Source organism: Vipera berus (genome assembly GCF_964194415.1).
Source record: "Vipera berus genome assembly, chromosome: 1".
NCBI lineage: Eukaryota > Metazoa > Chordata > Lepidosauria > Squamata > Viperidae > Vipera > Vipera berus.
In genome coordinates, this window is record NC_138202.1 from 17,652,097 (window position 1) to 17,663,276 (window position 11,180).

The 11,180-nt window shown below is 41.9% G+C and overlaps 1 protein-coding gene across 1 annotated transcript in view; it reads right to left on the minus strand.

The window, feature by feature from the left end:
• Positions 1-7,923, minus strand: part of IL12RB1 (interleukin 12 receptor subunit beta 1) — a gene marked incomplete at its 5' end in the record, with an annotated part of 33,650 nt that extends 25,727 nt beyond the window's left edge. The window contains 4 exons of the mRNA XM_081315022.1: positions 3,672-3,817; positions 4,747-4,919; positions 6,574-6,703; positions 7,860-7,923. Coding sequence (XP_081171148.1) covers positions 3,672-3,817; positions 4,747-4,919; positions 6,574-6,703; positions 7,860-7,923 — 513 coding nt within the window. The remainder of the gene's footprint in view (positions 1-3,671; positions 3,818-4,746; positions 4,920-6,573; positions 6,704-7,859) is intronic.
• Between the last annotated feature and the right edge of the window lie 3,257 nt (positions 7,924-11,180).

An 11,180-nucleotide genomic window follows, 5' to 3' on the forward strand; every position in this document is an offset into this window, starting at 1 on the left:
TTAATGTTTAGTTTCAACCCAAGTTTTGCACTCTCCTTCTTCACTCACAACAAGAGGCTCTTTAGTTCCTCTTCACTTTCTGCCATTAGAGTGATTCTATCCCTCTGTTAATGCAGCCTAGCACTGTGTTGGCTTTTTTGGCAGCTGCAGCACACTGCTGGCTCATATTTAAGTGATTGTCCACTAGGACTCCAAGATCCCTCTCACAGCTGCTACTATTGAGCAAGATACAATCTATACTGTACCTGTGCATTTTGGTTTTTCTTGCCTAAATGTAGAACCTTACATTTTTCACCATTGAATTTCATTTTGTTAGATAGCGTCCAGTGTTCAAGTCTGTCCAGATCTTCCTGTATCTTAAGCCTATCTTCTAGAGTGTTGGCTATTCCTGCCAGCTTGGTATCATCTGCAAATTTGATGAGTTCCCCATCTATCCCCTCCTCCAAATCATTGATGAAGATGTTGAAGAGCACTGGGCCCAGAACAGAGCCCTGGGGCACCCCACTACACACTCCCGATGTCCCGCTTTCTAGACTGATGCCTTAAGCACTAGGCCATATTGGCTCTCTTTTTATTGTTGTAAGCCACCTAGAGTAGCCCCATGGCAATATAGATGGTAAATAAATGTAACAAATAAATAACTAAATAAAATTAGGAAGATTAAATAAGAAAGTAAATATGACTTTGTCTAGGCTGGGCGTCAAAAAGTCTAGAGTCAGCCCTGGGAGTATTGGTCCTTCTAGAAACATCCATTACAAACTAAATAATGAAATAGGCATTGTAGCATCATGAAGCAAGATATGCCCATTTTTAAAAAAATTATTCACCTCCCAAAGCCACTTAGTAAGATGTAAAAAAAAATTGATTAATTGAATGTATGTATATATGTACCATATGTATGTATGTGCCATATATATGTATGAATGAATGAATGAATCAATGAATGAATCAATGAATGAATAAATTGTATGCATGCATATGGGTGATAGTCACAATGTCTGTAGACCCTGGGAACTGCTACATCTGTGACTGTGTTTGCATCAAGAAAGGTACTAAATGGAGCTTCATTGCAAACTGCACTAAGATCATCATTCTTTAAACATTCTTGTCCTTATTCACCAAGTATTTTCCTCTCCATAATCTCTTGATGTCGTTATATTTGGAAGAATTATCTCATCTCAACGGAAGTCCCAGAGTGGGGTGAAGATGGAGGGATTTATTTTGCGACAGCTGGAGAGCAGCTGGCCCCAAGGCGATGCTTCACCCAGGCACCTTCCTGCTCCTAAGTCTTTTCATAGGGCTAAGATTTCACACAGCTGTTTGAGGGTAGCAACAAGTGGGTATATTTGAAAGGGTGGGGTTGTGGAAATGCTGTGATCTTTAATGGGGAAAAACCCTTATGATCTGCAGAATTTCATTCTCTGGCATTCTTCTATGTGGAGAAGTTCAAAGCATGTAGATAACAATCTCAACAGACATATACATAAGCTACCTATTTGCCTAAATGTAGAACCTTACTTTTTTCACCATTGAATTTCATTTTGTTAGATAGCGCCCAGTGTTCAAGTCTGTCCAGATCCTCCTGTATCTTAAGCCTGTCTTCTGGAGTCTTGGCTATTCCTGCCAGCTTGGTATCGTCTGCAAATTTGATGAGTTCCCCATCTAGCCCCTCATCCAAATCATTGATGAGCAGTGGGCCTAGAAATAGAGCCCTGGGGCACCCCACTACACACTTTCCTCTATGTAGTTGCAGTTCCATTGAGGATCACAAGCTGATTATGGCCGGTCAGCCAGCTATGAATCCATCTGGTGGTGATGCTGTCTAACCCACATTTTTCTATCTTAGCAAGTAGTAGGTTGTGGTCTACATTATCAAATGCCTTACTGAAGTCCAAATTATATCCACAACATTCCTCTGGTCCACTAATTTTGTCACCTGGTCAAAGAATGCAATAAGGTTTGTCTGGCATGATCTGTTTTTGACAAACCCATGTTGGCTTTCAGCAATGACTTTGTTTGCCTCTAGGTGTTCGCTGATTCATTACTTGATTATCTTTTCCAGAATCTTCCCAGGTATTGAGGTCAGGCTGATAGGTCTGCAGTTTCCTGGATCATTTTTCCCCCTTTTTTAAAGATAGGAACTATATCAGCACTTTTCCAGTCCTCTGGTAGTTCCCCAGTGCTCCAGGATCTTTGAAAGGTATAGTTCAGTGGTTCTGAGATCACATCTGCCAGTTCCTTGAGAACCTTGGGTTGTAGTCCATCTGGTCCTAGTGATTTGAACTCATGTAGGGTGGACAGATGCTCACTTACTATTTTCTTGCCTATCTTAATTTGTGTTTCTAATTTGTTTTTTACGATATTATTTTTGATAGGTTGGACAGTTTTTTCCCCTTTGTGTAAAGACAGATGCAAAAAGCAAGTTAAATAGTTCTGCTTTCTCCCTGTTGCTTTTCAACTTCTTGCCACTTTTATCCCACTAAAGGAAAAGTTAATTTCCTTAACTTTTTTTGTTTTTTACATGTTGAAAGAAGCTTTTTTGTCATTATTTCTGACTTTTGTTGCAAGTCTTAGTTCATTCTGAGCCTTAGCTTTCCTCACTTCATCTTTGCAGGCTCAGGCTATTTGCTGATATTCTGCCTTAGTTATGGTGCCCCTCATTCCACGTTAGATACTTGTCCTTTTTGTCTTTCAATTTATCAGAGAGTTTTTATTTATTTATTTTTTTTATTTTAATTCCATTTATATCCCGCCCTTCTCCGAAGACTCAGGGCGGCTTACAAACTTAGCAGTAGTTTATGCAGCCATGCTGGTTTCTTTTGAGAGCTGTTATTTTTCTTCTTCATTAGTATTGTGCTAGACTGGGCTTTTATAATCTCGCTTTTCAAAATTTCCCAAGCTTCTTGAGTTGTTTCCCCTTGAGGATTCTCATCCATAGCATCCTTCCCAAGCTTTCTCTTATTGAAATTAGCTCTCTTAAATCCAAGTCTCTAGTTTGACTATATTCTATTGCTTGTGTTTGCATAATGTTGAATTCCAATATTGCATGATCACTTCCCCCCAAGGCTCCAGGGGCTTCAACACCTTCTATCATTTCATCTCTGTTAGTGAGAATTAAATCCAATATGGCTGATCCCCTAGTTCCCTTCTCTACTTTTTGGGAGACAAAAGTTGTCTGCTAGGTTTGTCAGGAATCTGTTTGATCTTCCACTTGGTGCAGGGTTTGTCTCCCAGTTGATGTCAGGGTAATTAAAGTCCCCCATTACTATTGTGATGTGTTTCCTATATATCTTAGTTAACTGACTAGCAAAACGTTCATCTATTTCCTCTGTTTGGTTGGGTGGCCTATAGTATACACCTATGGCAATGTCATTTCCCCCCCTTTTATATTGACCCAAATGCATTCAAGTTTACAGTTGTCATCATTGTTATGCTCTATTTCTGTAGAGATGTAGTTATTTCTTATGTAGAGAGCAACTCCATCTCCTTTTTTATTTGGTCTGTTTCTTTTAAATAATTTAAATCCCTCTAGCTGTGTGGTTGAATAGAGGTGGTTGAATCCAAAGCTGGACAATGAATAGTTATCTAGCAAGTCTTGCCTGCCTAGGTAGAGAAGCTTGGTGGAAACCCTCAAACGTGGCCATTGCTTCGAATGTTTACACACAACTTACCAGTGTCCAGTTTGTATGGTTGAACTGTCTTATCCTAACTTCGTTTAGTGTAGAGCGACAAGTGCTGGATCCAGGCCATTTCAAGGTCAGGATACCTTTCGATCTAGAAATGCTGATGGACTTGGCTGACGGTGGATTAAATTTTACTGGAATGAAAAGACAACAGCTGAGGCTACTTAGTAAGAGACAGATGTGTAAGACTATAAACACAAGATACTAGGCCCCTTCGTTCATTTTTGTACACTAATGTTTCTCTCCCCTCCCATAATCTCTTATGGTTTTTTGATTTTAGTTCAGCTCATCCGCTCATTTTCACCATCCTTTTGATTGAGGTCTTAGGAATAACAGTTATGAATGTCACTCAGAGCCAGCCAGCCTGCCTTCTGGTTCCACTGATGTGCTAAGATCGCCCTGAGCTTGGCATTCAAAAATGTCTGTGTCGGTAAAGTGAAATTCATAATGCCCACAATTTTCTCTACCTATGATAAAAAAATTGTTCCAAAATGAAGCGGAATCATACTTATTTTCAACTCTTAGATATCCCTAGAAAAGGAAAAGAAGGGAACGGAAACTTTGCTGCTCTCTTTGGGATCACGTTATCCACGATAAGCTGAAAAGGTGAATAGGGAGCCACCTCAACAGTTTGTCTTCTGGTAAGCTGGACTTGGGTGGTTTGCAACTGTTTTAGGAAAGCACAAGTCACAGCAGTTCTTCCCTGGCCGTGCCCACAACAACTCCTGAACAAATGGAATTTCCCAAATTCCAATTTCCAAACCTTCCCCGGTAGTTGAAATCCCTTCACCCCCCCAAAAAAAAACCCCCCACCTAAAGCTGCCCTTTCTGTTTGTCCCAAAATGTGGCCAGAAGCAGAATCAAGAGCGTGAGAATACAGTAGGGCAGTGTTTCTCAGCCTTGGCAGTTTGAAGATGTGCGGACATCAACTCCCAGAATTTTGCAGCCAGTAAGGCTATCTGGGGAATTCCCACACATCTTTAAGCTTCCAAAGTTGAGAAACACTGTAATGAGAGATACTTCGTGCTGTAGGAACTTCACATTTTGGCTTCTTTTAACTTACTGGCTTCTTTGATCAGCAGCGTATGATTTTTTGAGACACGAGGAGGACCGTCCTTTGGCACGCTTTCTACCCAGACGGTAACATTTCTTCGAACATAGAACACGTCCGTGTTAAAAATAAAATGGGTGGCCTTTTCAACCTCAAATGTCTTTTTCTTCCCTTCTATTTGATCTCTGTGGATGAGAAAGGGGAAAGAGAAGCTTGATTAGCTATTGAAGCAGTGTTTCTCAACCTTGACAACTTTAAAATGTGGGATCCTTACTGCTCTCCTAGTTTGGTGGTTTTCTTGCAGACATTTCATTACCAAACTAGGTAATGTCATCTGTTCAACATGGAGCTACAGCTATTCTCTTCAGTTGGTATTTTAAAATGTGTGGACTTCAACTCCTGGAGTTCTCTGGCCCCGGCATGCTTACGTCCACACATTTTAAAGTCGCCAAGGCTGAGAAACCCTGCACTAAAGCAAAAAAAAGGAATACTTTGATAGCAACCTGAGAAAAGTAGCCATCTGGCAACAAAATCTCTTATATTGTGGCAGAAAAAACAACCTTCCCAGTCAGAATTTCTTTCTGTATCATGCAGGTCTGTTTCCTTCTTTTGAAAAATTGATGTATAGCCTAGCCTTCCAATTCTCAGCAGTTTACAACAAATGAGAGAAAATAGGAATAAAATCAGTGCTTTTTTTGTAGAAGAAAAAGGAGCCGGAACTCACACATTTCATACAACCCGCCTTGCCTACCCTACAAGGTTCCATCCAAAAAAAGGTGCCGGAACTCCGTTCTGAGCGTTCTATGAGGAAAAAAAGCCCTGAATAAAATCATAAAATCCATTTATGGAATAATGGACAAGACTATTAAAAGCTCCAAAAGACCCAGTGTCTTTGAATGTTCTCTTAGGGAAGGTTGGTTTGGCCATCTTTGAAGCATCAAAGCAGGGGCACCTTTTAACTCATGCCAGAGAGAAGGGAATGCTTCTGAAATGAATTTTTATTTTTTTCAAATTTGTATCCTGCCTTTATTCCCCCCCCCATAAATAACTCAAGGTGGCAAATCTATCCAACATATCTTCTTTATCTTATTTTCTCCATAAACAACTTTGTGAGATGAATTGGGCTGGGAGAAAGTGACTGGCCCAAGGTCACCTAGCTGTCTTACACCGCTAGGGTGGGACTAGAACTCACAGCCTCCCACTTCGTAGCCTGGTGCCTTAACCACTAGACCAAACTGGCTCTAAGTTTGAAATAGTCTACCTTCAGCTCCCAGCCCTCCAATTTTTTTCTGGGTGGGCATCTAGAGCATCATGTCGCTGTAATGAGTACTTAGAAAATACTAGTTATAAAGATAGGTAAGTTTTAAGATTCTATATGAGACCACTGGTGAACATCGAAATGGCCCCAGTCCACTTAGGGTTATTTAATATAAACAAAGGCTTTTGCACTATTTAATATGTGAAAACTAGCTGCACTTTCTGATGAATGTGAAAGTTCTGGTTGTAGTTACAAAAGATTAATTAAATACATAAAAGGTCTGCTACCCCACACTTTCCCCTTTTTCCTCCCCTAGTTTCCCATTATTCTCATTTTCTTTGCATTTTGAATTCTAACAAACTAATATAAATTTTAAACAAGGAAGATTAATTAAATACAGGTTGGCGATATACTCGACACGTCACTGCCTTAAAAGTATTTATGGCTCTTTAGCCTCAGGAGGATGAGAGAAAAAAGTTATAAAATGTGAATAAAGAAATACATCCTCACCCCAATCCCAAGAATCCAAGATCAGCAAGTATAGACTGGAATGAGGAGCAATAGAAGCATTTTTTATTCACCTAAAGTTGAGGGTGTAGCTGACATCTTCTTTACACCCAGTCTCCCAGGAGCAGTTCATAAGACAGTGGTAGGGGGCTTCACAGCAAGGCTTGTAGCAAATCAAATTTTGGGGAACACAATTGCCAGGATCTGCAAATATGGGACAAAGAAAGATATTCCTGGAAACCTTGGAATTAGAAAGCAGTAATGTAAGGTGTTATTTATTTAGGGCCACCCTTATCCTGCTTTCCCCATAGAATACAGCTCACTTTGGCCAATTGTCAAACAACATCCACGAAAATGCAAAGAAAGTATGCTAATACATGCACACACACACACACACACACACACACACACACACACACCAAAGCCCCAAAGAGAGCTAAAGGTAATATCTACAGCAAGCAGAAATCGTAATATCAGATTATAACCCTTTACTAAATGAATGGAAAATTTACTAAATGTCTGCTCTTTTTAGAGTTACGTATTTGAGTTAGCTGCTCAGATTTATTTGAGTAAGATGGGTAGCCACACCGATATGCAGAAAAACAGATAAGGTGGCAAAACTTTAAGTTGAGGAGTTTTGCCTTCTCCTTATTCCTCCTCCCTAAAGGTTCAAGGTGTTGGTAATGACCTACAAAGCCCTTCATGGCATGGGTCCAGAATACCTTGGGGAGCACCTGCAGCCGGCGTCATCTTCCCTCCGCCCAGTACGCTCCCACAGAGAGGGCCTCCTCAGGGTGCCGCCAGTCAAAGAATGCCGACTGGTGACCCCCAGGGGGAGAGCGTTCTCTGTGGGTGCACCGGATTTATGGAACCATCTTCCGGTAGAGCTCCGGATGGCGCCCGATCTCCGCTCCTTCCGGCGCGACCTTAAAACCCATCTCTTTAACGAAGCGGGCCTGGCCTGATGGGACGGGGTGGGATTGTTACTATGATGTTAATTTTAAATTTGTATTATTATGGGCATTGTTTAATCATGTTTTAATAATTTTAAATTTTTTTGTATCTGTTTTTATGTATTGCCCTGTTAACCGCCCTGAGTCTCTTGAGAGAAGGGCGGTATATAAATTAAATAAATAAATAAATAAATAAATAAATCTTTTTCAGGAAACTCCCGAGCAGATGAGAAAGTTATTCTAAATTTATTTTAGGTATTTATTTATATGCAGTCCTACATTTCTATTTCATAGCAGATGGCAGATTAAAGAAGAACACTTGAAAGCATGGAAGGAAGCTATGGTTTCTGTATCAGCATGGCTGGCTTTATCACTTCCTGGTCTTCCCTCAAATGAGATAAACTTACCGCTCAAGAGCTCCGGTGCAGCCAACCACACCATCACCGCCACTGCAACGACAACTTGTACCATCTTCAGTTTCTTGCAGCTTGAGTGATGGGTGTTTCTCTCCTCCTAGAGGTGCTGGTTATTAAGGTTTAAGGTTTATTAAATTTATATGCCGCCCTTCTCCCTGAGGACTCAGGGCGGCTCACAACAATAAAAAGTTAAAAGATATAAATACAAAAATTAAAAGAGGATTAAACAATATAAGAAATATAAGAAAAATGTAAACCAATAAAAAATCAAATTTAAAAACTATGATCAGTCCAGGCTCGCTTGTTGGAATATTGCAGAGTCTATCACCCCTTGCAGAGAAGTCTGGCCCTGGCTCCTGATGGGAGGCAGGCACCCCTGATCTGACAAGGAGGGCTTCCCTTGGCTGATTCAACTCAATGATCTCTCTGCTTGAGCCACTTTCATGGAGAGCTGTGCACGTTATTCTGGTTTTCTCTTTCACTTTGCTTCCAACAAAGCGTTAACCACAGAACCTATTGACTCAGCAGCACACACACACACACACACACACATACACACATACACACATACACACATACACACACACATGCAAGCACAGGTCTGTGTTCTTTCATGAAGGATGGCGTGTTTGTGTGCAGAAACAGCTATGCTTCTTCTTTCTCACAAAGAAAAAAAACCACTAGTGTGAGACCTAGAACAACTTTCATACGCCCTGGGTTGATGTAGACTACTTCTGAGTTGTCAAGTTTCATTTAGTAATCTTGTCGTGCGTAAACTTCGCCAGTGTCCTAGCCTGCGTATCTATGGCCCATGGACATAAGGTTTTGTGGCACCTTAAAAGGTAAAAAAGAGATTAACAATCTGGAATCAGGTTTGTGTGCAGGCTTTGAATTATGATCCCCTTTTAGCAGATGCATACAATGGTGTTAACAACCATCGTTTTGTGGAAGGTTAAGATTAATAATCTAAATGGGGGTATATATTACAGCTTCTAATGTGAAATTATATAAGAATAATTATGAGATGTTATGGTCAAAAGTACAAAAGGATTTAAATAATTGGAAAAAATTACAATTATCTTTGTTGGGAAAAATTGCAGCTGTTAAAATGAATGTTTTACCAAAGTTTCTCTTTTTGTTTCAAATGATACCTATTTTGAAAAAAGATGCTAATTTGGATGAATGACAGAAGGGTATTAATAAATTTATCTGGGCGGGGAAAAAACCGAGAGTTAAATTTAAGATTTTACAAGACGCTCGGGAAAGAGGAGGACTTAAAGTGCCTAATTTGAAATTATATTATGATGCAGTGGTTTTAACACTGGTTAGTGATTGGCTTAATTTGACCAATAAAAGTATACTTTATATTGAGGGATGGGATTAATTATATGGGTGGCATGCATATTTGATTTATGATAAAAAAAAGTTGATAAGGCCTTTAAATCTCACATTTTAAGAAGTGCTTTATTGCGTGTTTGGAAAATGTATTATTATAAGTTAAATTATAAAATACCAATTTGGGGGATTCCTGGACACGCAATAGAGAGGGTATCTATGGGTGTGTAAAGTCGCGTGCTTCACATAGAGACGGACACAGAGCTGGGGTAAAGATGAGTTTATTCTGAACAGAACGAACTGGGGAAACAGGGAAACCTGGCGTCTATTTGTACCTGCCCAGGTGGATGGCATCCAATCAGTTCAAACCTGGGCTTCCTGCCAGTGCAGGTGACAATGGGTGTAGATCCTGGCTTCCCACCAGGCTGACCATGCCTGGGGCTGTCAACAGCTTAAGTCATTAGGCTTATCCTGAGTGAGCAGTTATCGCCCGGAGCTGTCCAGCCCCTCTGCTGATCTGCACCATCAGCCTCCTGCTGTGCTGTCCTTTGTGTATGCTGGGAGGCATACACTGCACCCCTTCCCCATAGTGAGGATGATCCTCTGTCGTTCCTTCTTAACTATATACAGCTTATTTACAATTTTTACATTTAACCCTCCAGATTCCTCCTCCCCCCAGGCTTAAGAGCGAACATAATCACTGAGGTAGCTGGGGGCTCTGTGTGTCCTGTTTGATCTTCTCAGGCTTGGCTCTGTAGTGGTTTCGGTTCTGCTTCCTGTTCCTTGGTCTGGTTGTGTTGGTCTGATTTGTGTGTGTGCATGTGTTTCTGTGTTCGCTCTTTGTCACCTGCTGCCCTCAGGCTCTTGCCTACTTTCCCTGTCAGCTCCCTGCCAGGCAGATGGATGCCCCAAAACCCTTCCTGCTGTTCTTCTGGGTGACTGTGGCTGTGTGTGTGTTTGTGTTTGCTTTGCCTCCTCCCTTGCTGTTTCCATTGATTCTCCACCCGTCCTCTCAGGGGCTCTCTTCCTTAATTGATCTAAGTGTCTCCTCCACAGGAGTCCCCCCTCCACCCTTACTCTGTAGGAGAGGGGGCCTGTCCGTTCCACCACTTCACCTGGCACCCATGGATGGCCTGTGTTGTAATTTCTGGCCCAGATCTGCTCCCCTATGTTGAAATTGGTTTTGAGGGTTGGGGGTTCTGTGTCTGCTGATACCCTGTCTGGGTGGAGTCTGTCTAATGTAGTTATGAGGCGTCTGCCCCACCTGAGCTCCGCTGGGCTGTTTCCTGTGGCTGTGCAGGGTGTTGCGTGTTGATGGAGGAGGAATGTGGCCAGTCTCTGTTTCCAGTCCCCTTGTACTATTCGTTTGAGTGCATCCTTGGTAGTCCGCACGAACCTCTCTGCCAACCCGTTACTGGCAGGGTGAAAGGGCGCTGAAGTGGCATGCCTAATCCCCAAGGTCCGCAGGAACACTTGGAAATCCGAGGAGGTAAATTGCGCTCCATTATCAGATACTACTACATCTGGTAGCCCATGTGTGGCAAACACTCCCCTTAGTGCCTATATTGTGCCCGCTGATGTCATGTTGGACACAGGTACCACCTCTAACCACTTGGAGTGACTATCCACGATGACTAAGAAGGTGTGTCCCTGAAATGGCCCCGCATAATCTATATGGACCCTGGACCAAGGGGTGTGAATTTGTTCCCACTTGTGGACTGGAGCGTGTGCCTGCTCTGGGCGAGACCTTTGGCATGTGTAACATCCTGCTACCAACCCCTCTATCTCTTTATCCAACCCAGGCTACCACAGGTAACTCCTGGCCAGAGCCTTCATCCTTACCACTCCCGGGTGACCCTCGTGAAGGGACTGAAGGACTTTCTCCCTACGTTTTGTGGGGATGATGACCCTGCTCCCCCACAGCAGGCAGCCTTTATGGGTTGAGAGCTCGTGCCGCCGCAAAAAAAATGCTGTGAA